Source organism: Eretmochelys imbricata, chromosome 4, assembly GCF_965152235.1.
Source record: "Eretmochelys imbricata isolate rEreImb1 chromosome 4, rEreImb1.hap1, whole genome shotgun sequence".
NCBI lineage: Eukaryota > Metazoa > Chordata > Testudines > Cheloniidae > Eretmochelys > Eretmochelys imbricata.
In genome coordinates this window covers 109,215,771-109,232,688 of record NC_135575.1, presented here as the reverse complement: position 1 = coordinate 109,232,688, position 16,918 = coordinate 109,215,771, and the positions used below count along the sequence as shown (strand labels likewise).

The window sequence follows — 16,918 nt, the reverse complement described above, 5'->3', positions numbered from 1 at the left end:
ACTCCTCTTTCTTTTGATGTCAGTCTACCTGACAATCAACTATGGGGAGAGGAGGACTCATTTGCATGGATTATTGGGACCCATAAGAAATACAATTTACAGGTAAGCCATAGATTCCAAGGTATAGTTTTTATTTTAAATAAATATTCTAAATGGAATTGAAGCTAGAGAGACAGAAAAATCTATTATTCAAATCAGAGATTTACATATACTTTTGCATATAAGAGGTGAATAATTTCAAGTCAGCTACTGTTAATAGCTATGTGCTATTTTATTGACTAAGAGGTCGAGCTAAAATTTTTCAGAACTGAAAATCTTGAAATTAAAAAATGGGGAAAATAATGACAATTTTCATAGAATTTCCCTTTTTTAACCATCATTAGAGCTGTTTGAAAAGTTTTAAACTTTGTAATTTAATTTCAATTTCAATGGAATTTCTCATATTGACTAACAGAGGCCTACTTGACTCATATATTAGTTGTTTAGAACCATCTTGGTTTTCCAGGAGATCTAGAAAAGATATAGCTTCCTCCAAATTGGTGAAAACATTAACTTGATTCCCCTGAGTCAAGCACAATACCCCAGAGCAAAGGATATCCTCTTTCTTGGTAGTTTATCAGCAAGTGGTTTTATGAAGGTGACAGTGAGGAAGACTTTTAATCTCAAAATTGAGTCTGGAGACCGCTATTACAGAAATTTCCTTGACTAAGTTATCCATGAAAGAAAGAATCTTCTCCTTTCTCTCCTTCAGGGATGGTAACTAATCATCAGTATCATCCATGCCTTCCAATTTTTCGTGGATCTTAGGAACTTCTGTTTTCAATTGATTTCACCTTGGGCTGTAGAGTCTGTCTTTTTAGTGCCCTCCAATTTGCCATTCTGCCTATGAAATTCATTCTTAGCTCTTCATGCCAGGTTTAGTATAATTTACTCTTTTCTGCCCAGAAGTCATTTGCATAGAGACTTATGCCTTTCCATATTTCTCTAGAATCCTGTGTGTTGCAGCTTCAGAGTTTCCCACACTCTCTGCTTGAGGCCCGAACTGTTTGTAAAGGGCCAAATCCTGATTAAAAATTAGCAGTTTTATTTATGTTTACCCTCCAAAACTGCTCCCTTGGATTCTTATTAGTGGCCATATTTATATTTTGGAGAAAACTGCGGGGATTAAACCAATCCTAAAGGCTTATTTCTGGTCCCTCCTTCTATCAGGTGAGGTCAGGAGATCAAGATTGTAGACCTACCTGTGTTTTGAAGTGTTAGTAGAAACTTTAACTCAAATCCAGTATACAGTGCAAAATTTCAAAAATTAATGATTTACCCTTCCACTCTCACATTAATTGACACTATGGAAGGTATGACTTAACAAAGGAAGCAGCAACAGAAGTGACATTAGCACACAGGAAGGTCCAGAAAGACTGAACAAGAGATGTCCAAGTTCATCAATAATGAGCAGAACTGAAGCCCTTTAGGTGGCAAAAGCTGACTATCTTTAGGCCTAACGGTAAGAACACAGTCTGTAAAAAGGTAAACAAATGTGTATATAATACAATAGCCACAATCTAAAGTGTATAACCTTAAAAACACCATACAGCTGTTTTGATAAGATATGAAACAGCTGTCTCAGTATTTTTAAACTTAGTTCATTGAATACAAATAAATGTATAACTGAAAGAGAATGTGTAGGTTGAATGGTGATGTTAGAGGATTTGGAGAGTTGTTGTCTCTAATATTACTATTCTAGTCTCGGTATAATAGTCTGTTTTCTTGATTTTCCTCACCCACAGATATAAACATTCAGCTGTGTGATTCTATTTCCTGTATAGTAAACTAAGATGGCAACAGTTCTTCCTTCAAGTGTCCTTTGCATATTCCCTCTCCTGAGACGTACGGTCTGGTGCAGTCTGAATGGTAAAAATCTACTAGCAGTAGTCATTGAAGCATCCACATGCTTCCCTTGCCTGCTTCCCTCCCCCATACACACTGAACTCTGGATGTTCTAGGGCAAAGGATTAAAAGGAGCGTGGTGCTCCACTACCCCAGTTTCTTCCCCTGTGACCGCAAGCCCTTTGATAAGTAGGACTCCAAGATAGTGAGGAAAGGTGGATGAGCAGTATGAATATGCAGAGTCCATCTCAAAGAACCTCAGTTACAGGTTAGTAATCTTGATTTTTTCTTTTGGGTATCTTCCACATATTCCCATTTATGGTATAGCTTAAATAGAACTCCGGGTCTCACCATCCTGGGTCAGAGTACTGTTTATTAAACATGGAGTGCAGGACTGCCTTTCCAAACTTTGTATCTGATTGAGATTTCGAGTCTAAAGAATAATGTTAAGTAAAAGTGTGAACAGAAGTCTAGGTTGCTGCTCTAATCTCTACCAGAAGAATATGCCTACAAAAACCTGTACTCCACCACCTCAATCCCTTCATCTGCAATAAACTGGATGGTTCCAGTGTTGCTGTATGCTCCTTAAGGATCCCTAACAACTAACCTATACAAACTGTTTAGTTATTAGCTAAGTACACAGTTGTTTAGAGATAGTTAGTTAAAGGATAACATGTCAGATCAGAAGGCTAAGAATCCTGGATTGAAAACATGTCTCATGCTGGTGGTAATCCCAGCATGAGATGCACACGCCAGGTGCTTGGCAAGTTAGGGGGAAGGTCATTCTCCCTCTAAATGGCTGATCTGCTCAACCATTTACTACAAGGACAAAGAAAGAGACAAAACAGTCTACCTATAATAAAATTGCCTGAAGTGCTGACAGTGGCAGCTGGTTCTTAGAGACCGGCTTCAGCTCCAACCAGTTCACCTAGAAAGAAGTGAGATTCAGCTTCTGTGTGAGGCACAGGATCCAAGAAAGTTGAAGATCAGAAAAAGAAGACCAGGTTTGGATCAGTGACAGACTCTGTTCCTACAGCTGTCCCTTTCAGAAAGACTTTGGTTGTGGTTCTGAGAAAAAAATTGCAGCCCTCCTCAGTGTTGGCCTCATTACAAAGAGCCAGTCCAAGAGAAAAGGATTTACAGGGACAGAATCTCATTGTGGAGCCAGGCTCCAACTCAAGCTCACAGCGCAGAGTTGGGAGTCGTCCCTCTCTGGATCTGACAGTATCAACTCTGGAGGAGCCTGTCCTGAGAGTGAGATCCAAGCATCCAAATAAGAGAACTGATGAGGGTTTATTAACTAGCACGGCACCGCATAGTTTTACTGTTAAAGCAATAGTTCATTAGGTGGATTGGTCTATGGTTCTGCTGACAGTTGAGCTAGGTACTGCATCTCAAGACAAGTCATGTGTGTTACTACACAGTGAGGCTGATTGCTTCTCTAAGAGTCAGTAAAAAACAGAAAAGGTTCAGGAGATCTCTACTGCTGCCTCTTCCTAAGACCACTTCGGGATACCCAGAGAAGAACTCTCTGCTCTCCTTTTCCAAGGACATTATTGTCTCTGGTCCCATCTGAGCAATACATGTATTGGGGCCAGAAGAGAGAGGCAGATCACATAACAGAACTAACACAAAAAAATATTACAATCAGTTCAGTGCAGCCTGCTGGATCCACAGGCACAGAGATATTTCCAGCAGGATCCATCAGTGGGGTTTTGGCTTGGGTGGCACATACCTCCTCAAGGTGAGGTGGTCTCACTGCCCATTTTTGGCATCTTATCAGGAAGAATCTATGTATGAAGACAGACCTTCAGAAAGACAGTATCAGGAGGACATTCATTTGTCAGATCCAATGGATAACGTCCAGGCAATGCTGCTTACTCAGAACAAGTCACCTGTGGAAACAGATGAAATATCATTTTATGAGGAGGGACTGGAACTGGCAGAGTCTGATTCAGAGTTAAGGAATGTTTGTTCTCCAGACGAAAATGTGGGGAATATAACACATCGGATGATGCTCTAGCCTTTCATGAGTTAGTATCCCAAGTGTCAAAGATGTTAGATATTTCTTCTGTTTTTGTAGAGAAATCATAGAATCATAGAATATCAGGGTTGGAAGGGACCTTAGGAGGTCATCTATCCCAACCCCCAGCTCAAAGCAGGACCTAATCCCCAACTAAATCATCCCAGCCAGGGCTTTGTCAAGCCTGACCTTAAAAACATGTAAGGAAGGAGATTCCACCACCTCCTGAGGTAACACATTCCAGTGCTTCACCACCCTCCTAGTGAAAAAGTTTTTCCTAATATCCAACCTAAACCTTCCCCACTGCAACTTGAGACCATTACTCCTTGTTCTATCATCTGGTACCACTGAGAACAGTCTAGATCTATTCTCTTTAGAACCCCCTTTCAGGTAGTTGAAAGCAGCTATCAAATCCCCCCTCATTCTTCTCTTCTGCAGACTAAACAATCCCAATTCCTTCAGCCTCTCCTCATAAGTCATGTGTTGCAGTCCCCTAATCATTTTTTTGCCCTCCGCTGGACTCTTTCCAATTTTTGCACATCTTCTAGTGTGGGGCCCCAAACTGGACACAGTACTCCAGATGAGGCCTCACCAATGCCCAATAGTGGGGAATGACCACGTCCCTCAGTCTGCTGGCAATGCTCCTACTTGTACAGCCCAAAATGCCATTAGCCTTCTTGGCAACAAGGGCACACTGTTGACTCATATCCAGCTTCTCGTCCACCATTACTCCTAGGTCCTTTTCCGTAGAACTGCTGCCTAGCCATTCTGTCCCTAGTCTGTAGCAGTGCATGGGATTCTTCCTTCCTGAATGCAGGACTCTACACTTGTCCTTGTTGAACCTCATCAGATTTCTTTTGGCCCAAACCTCTAATGTGTCTAGGTCCCTCTGTATCCTATCCCTATCCTCCAACGTGGCTACCACTCCTCCCAGTTGAGTGTCATCTGCAAACTTGCTGAGGGTGCAATCCACGCCATCCTCCAGATCATCAATGAAAATATTGAACATCCTGTAGTCTTTTACATTTTGGGGGCAGAGGCTAGATAATGAGACACACTTCCATTATTAGAGGGGGTTGCCTTTGCTGTCTCAACCAGTCTGGAAGACTGCCTTAACCACTCAGCCTCTGTCTAAGAAGACAGACAAATTACATCATTTCCATCAAGAAGGAATGGCTACATTTCATACTCATCTGCCTCCTAATTAGTTGGTGGTTGAAGTGGCACTTCTCAAATCAAAAGATGCCCGAAATCACTCTACTGCATCAATAAAGAAGGGAAGAAGGTAGATGAATTAAGAAGACAAATATTTTCTTCAGCTACATAATACATGCACATTTCCAACTATGAAGATGTCATGGCTAGGTACAAATACCATCTCTAGAGCAATATGTCCTCTTTTTCTTAATGCTCCTCCAGTGAAACACAAAAAAATTATGCAATGCTGTTTTGGCTGAAGGACTGAATGTTGCTAAGCAACAACTGAGAGCATCTTTTGACTCCTCAGATACTTCAGCAAGATCAGTAGCTTTGGCTGTCATTAAGGAGACATGCATGGTTAAGATCAGTGGGACTCCCTTGCAAAATAAAAATGAGGATTGTGGACGTTCCATTTGAAGGAGATAGTCCGTTTAGTGGTCAGACTGATGAAATACTGGAGAAAATGAAAAATTTAAGCTCTTTAGGTTTCTTTAATACAGGGAAGAGGCCTTATTTGACTCCATTACATAAATATCAAATGTAATCCCACCTCCTTCGTGTCCTTCACTTCATTACAATTATTAGAAAAAGTCATATCATTTCCACTCTCATTATACCCCACAACACCAACTACAAGTGAGGAAGAAATTTAAACCTTGCAATATTAAAGGGAAAGTTTCATGTTCATCTTCTATGGTTCCTGCAAGACATCCACTTTGACACAGAGCTTCAAGCCAGTCCGCTTGGACATTACTTATCCACAGTTTGGGTACCAGTAGTCCCATTTTGATTATCAATGGGAGTTAATAACATTGGATAGATGCATTTTAGAAGTTATTTCATGTGGTTTCACAATTTAATTCAAACCTTTTCCCCTAACAACCACCAGTTTCATATCTGGGCAGAGATCAAAGTCGTCTTGATTTGTTTAAAAAAGGAGGTTCAATCTCTGCTACAGCTGGGTGCCACAGAGGTAGTTCCATGAGATTGCAGAGGGAATGGGTTTTACTTCTTGTTTTCTACTCCCCAAAAAAGAAATGGGCCTTTGCTTTATTTCAGATTTAAAGAGATTGAATGCATAGGCTTTATCTAGACTAGATAGTTTACAGCAGCACAGATGTACTGATGCAGCTGCGCCACTGTAAGATCGCTTGTGTAGCTACTCTATGCCGATGGGAGAGAGCTCTCCCATTGACATAATTAGACCATCCCCAATAAGCGGAGGCAGCGATGTTGGTGGGAGAAGCACTGTGAACATGGCCACTTACGCCAGCAAAATTGATGTGACTCAGGGGTGTGTGTTTTTCCACATACATCCCTGAGTGATGTAAGTTTTGCCAACATAAGTGGTAGTGTAGACATGGCCTTATATAAAGAAATTATGCTTCTGCATGTTGTCTCTAACTTCTGTAATACCTTCTCTTTCTCTCCAGGAGTGGTGTGTACCTCTGGACCTCAACAATGAATATGTCCACTTTTCTGTAAGGTCATGTCCTTGGAGGTACCTGCATTTCGTTGTTGAACAGGACCATTTTCAGTACAATGTCTTCCTTTTTGAGTTGTGTACAGCACTCAGGAAGTTTACAAAATGCCTGTGTGTTGTAGCAGCATAGCTAAGAACATATGTATCCTGCACCTAGAGGACTGTCTAATGAAAATGTTGTCCAGGGAAGATATCTTAGTACATGTAAGTCAAATACGTTCACCATTTGTCAGTCTGGAAGTACACATATATTGGGAAAAGTCCTGTCTAAACTCATTCAAAGGATTCTTTTTATAAAAGCCATATTGGATTCAACTGTGGAGAGAGCTTTTCTCCCAGACGAGATATATCAAAACAAACAGATGTGTATATCTCCTGAACCACTTACCAAGACAGTTAATTCTTTTCTTCCTTTGATTGCTGGGTCTGCTGGCGTCATCCACAGCAATGACTCCTTTTGCTTGTCTTCAGATGAGAGACCTTCTGCACTGGTTAGCAAAGAATTACATACCAGGTTTAGACAGCATGAATAAAAAAAAATTAATTCCACAACAAGTGTTAAGGTCATTAATGTGGTGGACAAAATGCAATGAAAGGTAAACTTTTCAGTCCTCTTTAGACAATCTTCAAGGCTGTTTATGGCTCGTGGATTAAAAAAAAGAAAAAAAAAAAAGGAAAAGGGATTTCTGTACAGACTCTCTAGATGGGTTAGATTAAGTATTTATGAATTTTATAAATTGTAGGGATTATCCACTCCACCAGGCAACAGAACTCATTCAACTAGATCAAAGGCAACTTTTATGGTTTTCTGTAGACATATTCCTCTGGTAGAAATATATAGAGTAGCAACCTGGAGTTCTGTTCGCACTTTTCCTTAATATTATTCTTTAGACTCAGAATCTAGCTCAGATGCAAAATTTGGCAAGGCAGTTCTGCACTCCTTGTTTAACTAGAACTCTGGGTCTCACCTCCTGGGTCAGAATACTGCTTATTAATCTATCCCATGAATGTGAATATGCAAAGGACTCTCAAAGGAAGAAATGAATCTTACTGACCTATAATTGAGGTCCTTTGAGATGGATCTGTATATTCACACTTCATGTCCACCTTTCCTCATTACCTTGCAGTCCTACTTACCAAATGGTTGGGGTTAGAGGGGAAGGAACTGTGGTAGTGGAGCACTACGCTCCTTTTAAACACTTGCCCTAGAACATCCAGAGTTCAGTGAGGGGAAGGCCAAAGGAGGCATGTGGACACTCCAATGACTACTGTTAGTAAATTTTACCTTTCAGGCTGCACCAGTGGGAGCACCCCACAACTGGTAATATGCAGAGTCTATCTCAAAGAACCTCTGTTACAGGTAAGTAATCTTCCTTTCCCCTGCACAGCCTCCTCAAAGGATTTACTGTTTTTAAAACCTATATTTTTGTGTGTAAATATACTTGGAATATATTTCCCCCATCTATATGGCTTCACGTTGCACTATTCTCTGCTATGCTATGTGTATGAACTATTCTATCTTTGCCTGAAATTAGAATATAAACTCTATACAGCAGGGACCATAGGCCTGGTCTTTAAAGGTCCTGGTTTTCTACTCTGTTACTTCAGTTGGAGTGAAGGGCCTTGAGTTTGGGTTCCCCACTGGCTTATCTGTTTGTACAGCACCGAGCATGGTGTAGTCCTAACCTACACTAGGAGAATGTCTGGTTTTATCTCTATCTATTGGCTGGTCCCCATGAAGAATGTGTCTGGTACTGCTTTTGTCTAGGGGAGTTAGTCCTTTTGCTCAAGCATTACAGGCTCATGCTATTACTACAGTAAGTCCTGGACCTGTTGAGGGCTCAATTTTGTTTTATATATTAGCGTTTATGTGACAAGGCTTCAAATACCATTTAGCTCTATTGATTTAAAATAGTCTGTACATACATGACTTCCAACATTTTCTTTTTTGTAAAATATATGTCCCAATTCCTCTTTCTCAGAATAGAAAGCTCTGCTTTTATGCCCCTTCCTCAGTGAAAAGTTGCTAAACTTATGTACATTTTAAAACCCTCAGGGAATTAATTTAACATAAGCTTGATTGTGTGGCTCAATTTTTTTTTGTAAATACTACTAAGTAGCAATTTCATTCCATTTACTGCTCTGTGGGGAGAGCACATAAAGGATTAGCCAGATGTACTCTTCCACAAATGCTGCAGAGTAGGAGGAAGGAGCAAGTAGTTCAGTACAGCAAGAGGAGGATCTTATTAGCTATTTATGACGGCCACGGGGACAAGTTATTTAGTTTTATAATTTCATGGTATTTACAAGGAAACTGTGGGAGAAGGTAGGTTTTTCTTTTAAATGTGACATTTGTGGGTGGATCTGCTGCTCCGTTAACGCACCTAGGATTTACTGACTGTTCTTTGGTTGTCCCTGATTGAAGAATAGGTTTCAGAGTAGCAGCCCCGTTAGTCTGTAGTCGCAAAAAGGAGTACTTGTGGCATCTTAGAGACTAACCAATTTATTTGAGCATAAGCTTTCCTGAGCTACAGCTCACTTCATCGGATACGTATGCTCAAATAAATTGGTTAGTCTCTAAGGTGCCACAAGTCCTCCTTTTCTTTTTGCAGGAGCCCCGGCACCCTTTTCATTACAAACTGAGCACGGAGGACAGTGATCAGTTACCGTTTCCTCTCCCCCTTCCCGTTTCTCCGTCCCACTGCTGCCTTCAGCAGGACTCTCCTGCATCCTGCAGCTGCCTGGCTCGTGCCTTGTTGTTTCCCTCTCCGCCCCCGCGCCTCTCTGCGGCGGGCTCCCTGCTCTCCTGGAGCCACCCGCCCGTCTCCCTCTTCCTTCCCCTCCCCCGCTTCCTGGCCCGCGGCTGGGGCAGCCCCGCTTCCCCTGCGTCTCTCATGGCAGGGGCCCCCGGCCCCACAGCCTCCCCGCCGCGCGCCCAGCCTGCTCTGCCTAGCCCGCCCCGCCCCCTGGGCTACCCCGCCCGCGCCCCCCTCAGCTCCGCCCCCCTCGCCCGCGCCTCTTTCCCCGAGGAGTCACCAGGCTCGTTTGCGCGGTGACGTCTTGCCGCGCAGGCGCGGAGCCCCGGAAGCCGGCGGCGGCGGGAGGCAGCGTGGGGCGCAGGGGGCGGGCGGAGCGCGGCTCGGCTCGGCTGCCGGAGCCGGGCGGGGGTGGAAGCGGCACAGCGGAGCCGGTTGCGGTCGCTGCGGCAGCGGCACCGATGAGCGGGGTCCGGGTCCCGAGCGGCGCCGCGGGGAGGCGGCCGGGGGCAGCGGGAGCCCCGGTCCCGGTCCTGCTGCTGGGGCTGCTCCTGGCCGCCGCGGGATGCGAGCTGGAGTCCGGGGACGTGGCCGGGGGCAGGAGAAGAGGCGGCGCCTCCGCGGCAGAGTCCCCGGCAACGGGGACAGGTAACAGCCTGGGCGGGAGCGTCCCCCGCGAGGAGACGGGGACCCCAGACAGTTCCGCCTGCGGCCCCGGGCGGAGCCTGGTACTGACCAGCCGGGTCCCGTCCCGCCCGTGGGGGGACTCTCGACCCGTCCCACCCGCGCGGAACTAGCCGAGCCTCGTCCTACCCCCGGGGGACCAGCCGAGCCCCGTGTAGAGCCCAGCCAGACGCGCTGCAGCCCTAGCGGGCTGAGCGGGGGGGAGTGCGTGGGTGGCTCTCGGCTGCTTTCCCCTCTGCAGCCACTGTTTCCCCCTGATTTGCAAACTCCGCCAGCGCTTGGCTGCGCTTGCGGGTCCCACCCCGAGCTCTGATGAACCTTCCTTCTCCCCAGCGGGGATGGACACTGCGGAGCTGCTGCTCCTCTCTGCAGAGGAGCCAGCCGGGTCTCCAAGAGACTCACTGGGGCTGCTTTTTGGATGTTATTGCTTGTGAAAATGAGCAGCTTCAGCAGCAATGCGGTATTAACTCTCCTGTGAGAGCTTAGCTGGCAGTCACAGGCTTCCCACTCAGCCCAGCGAAGCCCCCGGAAAAGAGTCTGAAGGTGGATCTATGCTAGGTCCTGTTGAATTAATGATCTTGTTAAGATCTGGAGTCCCTTCTCCTGTGATAGCCTCCTGCTGTGGGTTGTGTTTGTGTGAATGCACAGGGTGTTTTGAAGGTTGGCTGGCTCAGAAGCTCTCTTCAGGTATAATGAGGCTCCCTCTTAACCATTTATCGTGTGTCTAGCACCCAGGACATGGCTTGTATTAATGAGTTCGTGTATCCTCAGCAAAAAGACACATTCCTGGCATCTTTCACAGGGTGGAGGAGTCTTAGACACACAATGACTATATTTAATTGTGCATCTATATCTATGTTGGTTGGAAGATTGCCAGAGAAACTGTTAATTTAATTTGCGCAAAATATACTTGCAACATTAGTGTGCAGGTGATGGGTCAGAATGTGGGTGGCTTTAACAGAAGAATCATGAACAAGTTTCTGTGTGCTGTAAAAGGATCCATAGCATAATTTTTAACAGCTTCAGAGGGTGTGTGCGTATCATGGAACCTGCATGGGTCCATTGGACTCGTACCCAAAAATGTGGCAGTGAATGACTCAGTAGAGCAGCAAAACAGCTTTGGGAAAATTAGATGGCCCTCCAAAGCCTAACGGACAAACTTGCAAGTATTTCCAAAATTGCCAACACAGCTGCCTATAAAGCTGCCAAGGAGCCAGATGCTGCAATGAAAATCATGACTTCCCTGGTTCCTGGGAGGGATGATGGTTATCCAGAAAAGAGGAGGATATGCTTGAATGGAAAGGTTTTGCCTCAGTTTAATATTTTTTTTAAAAAAATAATGCACATATGCAGTTTTATCTCTAGAGCATAAAATGTTCTTACCATTAATTATTTTAAAACACAGATTATGATGAAACATTTAAAAGGGGTGTCAGTAAAACAGCTTTTTGAACTTCTTAATATGAATTTTTCTTCAAGAATTTGGAAATATTGATATCAATAAAGTATCAAAGTACATCTCTTGAGATGCTTGTGTACATTTGAATAAACTATTTTAATATTTTTGAATGGTAGGAAGCTTATAGCAGTGAAAATCCTTTGACTGTTGGGTTCTTAATTACAATGGGACAGGATTTACACATAGATATTGTATTTAAAAGTGGTTAAAAGTAGAGCAGAGCTTTGGCGTGGGGGTCACCAGGCTTAGAGAAGTCTAATCAGGAAAAGGAGTAAGAGGAAAACATTGTAAGCATGTAAGTCAAAAGAGTTCATATGACTTACCAATGTAAAGACTGTTACTGATAAATTAAACCATATTCTTGGTGCCCTGAGCTAAAATGGGTACATTTCTCTGGGTAAGATCTTACATGAATCTCTTAATGATAAGAATGACCTGAGGGTTAGAAAATACAGGCTCATCTACAATCTTTGAAATCTCTAATTGATATCCTGAGTGACTTCCTGAGTGACAATGCAGGGAAGTGAGGCAACACAGTCTAGTGAACTGAACTTGGATTTGGGATATAGGCACTCCTGAATTCCAGTCTTGGCTGTTCTGTTGACTTGCTGTGTAGCATTGCGCAAGTCACTTTTATCTTTTTCCGGATCTGTAAATTTGGGATCATACCTCAGAAGGGTGTTGTGAGGATTTGGTGTTTGTAGAGCGTTCTATGGTGGTGCTTGTTGGTATTAGTAAACAGTACAGAGATAGGGTACTGCGATTTATATTGATGCTGTCTGTATTTCATCATCTTTACAGACTGGATTAGTTGGTTTTTCAAGTGTGGATTTATATGAAATATAACCACAGAGACCTGTTCTGATTTTATGTGGACTGTACAATGCTATCTTTAATCATCCTACAACATTTTAATATCTTTATAGCATCTTTACAGTTTTTTCTCTTCATAATGCTATGTATATTTAAGGTGCTTTGAGTGATTTTTTTAATGGATTTTTTTGTTTATGCATCTTCCACATTTGAAATATCTCAGGCAAAGTGCAAGCTGCTATACTTGCTAACTCTGTATTTTTTTAAAGCGTTGCTTATAGCATCATTATATATATGGATGGCTTTGTGGACACCCACCTCGCTGTCCTTCAGTCTGTCCAAAATACTGCCATATAAACAATTCCCTGGCTTGCTACTTTATCTCCAGCAATTCTTCAAATCACTTAACTGTTTAGCATCAGTCAAATTCCTAGTCCTTCCCTTCAGAGCCCTACACAGCCTGCCCCCCCCACCTTTTCTCCTCATGTTTCTTTCTATGATTTCACTCTGCAAAAAATGTAGATTTTCTTTACTACTTTATCCTGCTTGAGTGCCTAGGCTGCCTTCTTTAAGACTCCTTACACTTGGAACACTTCTCTGATCCTGATTATCATGGCTCCATCCTCATTCTCTAAGTTTTTCCTTAATGCACGTGATTCCAAAGCATTCTGTGGGTTATGATTATTCCACAGAAAAGTGTTATCAAACTAGACTGTGCTGGTTTATTCATTTACTTTAACAGTATGTAAAATTTAACTCCTCAACTTTGAGAATTATTGAAAAGACTTATTGTTTCTTCTCTCCCAGAAGTTTTTGAAAAAGTACTGAGGTCTTCTATCTGTCTCAGAGCATCCCTGCAAAAATATAATTAACATTTTTGTACTGTTTATAACTTGTAGAGATCTTGAAAATGACCCACTAATCTGAACTGAGGGATTCAAAATTAAAGCATTCCAAGAAAAGAAACGAAACACCTTCTTAAGAAACAGTTGCTTACTACAGACCTGTCCTTGAAAGGATTACTTCACCTAATTTTTTGTAGGGAATTATGCAATATAAGCTAGACATGGAAAAAATATCCTTGTCAGTACCAAGTTGTTTACCATGCTACACTTTCTAATGTTTTTGTTTGTTTGTTTGTATGGTGGTAATATGTAGTGAACCCAATATTGGATCTGACTGCACTGTATTAACACATAACAGAGGGATCGTCCCTGTCATGAAGAGCTTACAATCGAAGTATAACTCAAAGAATGGATACAGCATACAGATGAGAACCCTGTATTTGCCAGGATTGCTTCTGGAGCCTTTTTACAAAATTGACATTACATTAGTTGCCTCCGGTACAGAGGCTGATTTAAGCAATAGGTTACATACCACAGTTCTGCTATTTCATATTTGATTTTCTCCAGAAGCATTGGGTGAATATCATCTGGTCCTGGTGACTTAATACTGTTAAATGTATCAGTTTGTTCCAAAATCTCCTCTATTGACACCTCAGTCTGGAGCAGTTGCTCAGAATTAAAAAAATATGAGCACTTGTGGTACCTTAGAGATGAACAAAATTATTTGGGCATAAGCTTTCATGGGCGAAAACCCACTTCATCGGATGCATGCAGTGGGAAATACAGTAGGAAGATATATATACACAGAGAACATGAAAAAATGGGTGTTGCCATACCAACTGTAACAAGACCAATCAATTACTTCTCGGGGGTTTTTTATTTTTGTTTTTTTCCCTCTAATACAGACTAACACGGCTACCACTCTGATTCCTGAGAATTGTCACCTAAAAGAATGGCTCAGGTGTGAGAATCTCCTTCACATCCTCTGCAGTGAAAACCAATGCAAAGAATTCATTTAGCTTCTCTGCAATGGTCTTGTTTTCCTTGAGTGCTCCGTTAACATCTCAGTCATCCAGTGTCCCTGCTGATTTTGTCAGGCTACCTGCTTCTTATATTTGAGTCTACGCATCTGTCACATATAGTGACACTCCCCCACTACTCTGTTATTCCTACATATTTTGTACTCTAGTATTACTGTATCCCATTGATTATCATTGTTCCACTGGATTCCTATGATACATATTATGTCAATATCCTCATTTAATACCTGGCACTCAAGTTCACCCATCTTAGTATTTAGACTACTAGTGTTTGCATACAAGCTCTTATAAAATTTGGCAATATTCAGTTGTCTGCCTTCATGTGATTGACTTTTGATTGTTTCTCTTCAGATCTTACCTGTACTTTTATCAACTTCTATTTCCTCTTTACATGATATAGAGAATCCCTTTTAATAAATCCTCCCCCAGGGATGTGTGTGTTTGAACTGTGTGCTCCTCTGCACCAGTCAGCTTTCCCCCAGCCCTTCATTTAGATAATTTTATTAATGTGCTGCTCTACCCCTGCAGCTGAGCTCATAAAGAATGTGAAGAAACATATACCTTGTTAAACTAGGTGCTTTAGGCTGTGTCTATGCTTTGGGTTGAGCAATCAGTGGCCAGCAAATCAGTATAGCTAAGCTATTGCAGAGCCCAAGTATAGACAAGACCGGTGTAATTTGCACGGGTTGAGTTTTCCCCTGCTTGATACAGAAGTAAGCTCAGTTAGTGCAATTCATAGCTACTATGTCTATACCTGGGGTTTGCCCTGATACAGTTATGCTGGCTAGCAAGTGCTGAATCCCAACTATCCAGTAGGACTCTAATATAGAATTAATGAAGGCTTCTTTGTCCATAGTTGAGCATTTCCTAAGACTTTCTTTCAAATGTTTCGTATCTTGAGTCCTCTACTATTTTTATTGTAATGGTACTGTAAATGCCATACCCCTAGTTGACGTAAGCTTTGTTTCATCCAGGAGTGTTCCTTAGGGACCACTGGTGATCAGTGAACATTGGCTAGTGACACGATGCTGGCTTTTGTTTCGTTCTGTTGCATTTCATTACAGAGAACTGAAGATACATTGCATGGAAAGTGGTGTTGTGAAAGTATTTAAAGAACTGCTTCACTTGTCACAGGGAAGTGTTTCAGTCATAAGTGAAAGTAGGGTGATGCATGTTATCGTGAATGGGAGAGGAACTGTTGGCAAGACTACCTGCATACTTGGCTGTGGTCAACACTATGGAAGACACTCTTCTTTCTTAATACTTCCTATGCATATTGAAAATGATAATAGGTAAACTACTAAAAGTTAGTGCCCTTTCAATCAGTTTCACTTACTGAGCTGTAATCCTGTGTACTTCTTTACTTAACATATCTGTGTTCTGTAGATACATTTTAGGGAAAAAGAGATGGGTTATATGACTTATTCTAAGCAGCTACCATGTAAGATATGAGGCATAAACGTGATGGTTGCAAGTTTGTATAGTTTTTATTGTCATGAGTTAGGGGTGGAGCCAGGAGTGAATGATTGAGATCTTCTCAAACTTAAAGGCAGGAAAAAAAGTGTAATACTCCAAATAAAATTGTTTATGCGACATTGGTTGACTATACCACATTGGTTGGCTATGTCACATTGGTTGACTCTAACAGTCTTAGTTTTATGCAATATTTGTCCTTTCTTCTGTGTCCTTTTGCTTTTCCCTTTTTAAAGCAAATTACTATGGGAATAATGCCATCATTGATATGAAAGGAGTTTAGTGACTTCCACAACTGTGGCATCAAGTTAGTGTTATGAACTAGCTCTGAAATTCTTTTTAAAATATAGGAATCTAAGTAATGTTTATAGTATATGGAATAAGTATATAAACTTGCAATAGGGGTGCCATGCATCTGAAGAAGTGGTTTTTTACTCACGAAAGCTTATGCCCAAATAAATCTGTTAGCCTTTAAGGTGCCACCGGACTCCTTGTTGTTTTTGTGGATACAGACTAACATGGCTACCCCTTGATACTTGACACCATGCAACTTCTTAAAGTGTGGCATCCAGAACTGGATGGACTACTCCATCTGAGACCTCACCAGTGTTGAACAGAATGGTTCAATTTCTTCCTGTGTCTTGCATACGACAGTCCCGTTAATATGCCCCAGAACCTTGTTAGATAAAAGGAAGAGTCAAATTACCATAATTTAATAAGAACATATACTAATGTTGCTCAACAGATGTGTGGGGATAGCCTTCCTGCTTCAGTCATATGACTAAGGACTAAATTATACACCTCGCTAGAACGTGGGGTTTGGGATCCATGCGCGGTACTGTGTTAACACGGGGACCGTGTTCTAGCAGGTTCTGCGTTACTGTGGATCTCAATTTAAATATTTAAATTTGGGATCCATCGCTGCGACCACGCTATATGAATCCACGCTATAGCGATGCACGCTGTAGCAAGGGTCCGCTGTAGTAGCATTGCATTATTAAACTTGAACATAGCCTTGAGATTTAAGTATTCTCCATCTGGGGCCTATATACGCTTGAGAAGCAGAAAGCAAATTTGCATGTAAAAATTCATTTAAAAAAAAAAAAGACTTTGTTAAGATCATTCCGATTTATCAGCAGTACCTGTAGCAGTTTGCACCAGTCTGGTTTTACCACAGAAGCTGTGACAATATGCACTAACTGCGTTTGGGGTTTATGTGATGCTTCAATTTTACATTGTTTATAGCAAGAACTGTGCC

General features: G+C 42.1%; 1 protein-coding gene across 2 annotated transcripts in view; it reads left to right on the top strand.

Moving 5' to 3' along the window:
* Positions 1–7,852: 7,852 nt before the first annotated feature.
* STIM2 (stromal interaction molecule 2) overlaps positions 7,853–16,918 on the top strand; it is a 149,467-nt gene continuing 140,401 nt past the window's right edge. Inside the window, exon 1 of one of the 2 annotated variants that reach the window (XM_077815770.1) lies at positions 7,853–7,950. In XM_077815770.1, coding sequence (XP_077671896.1) covers positions 7,917–7,950 — 34 coding nt within the window. In that variant the 5' untranslated portion in view covers positions 7,853–7,916. Of the gene's footprint in view, positions 7,951–9,885; positions 9,995–16,918 lie in introns of those variants that run through there. The other variant, XM_077815771.1, reaches the window with a different exon arrangement.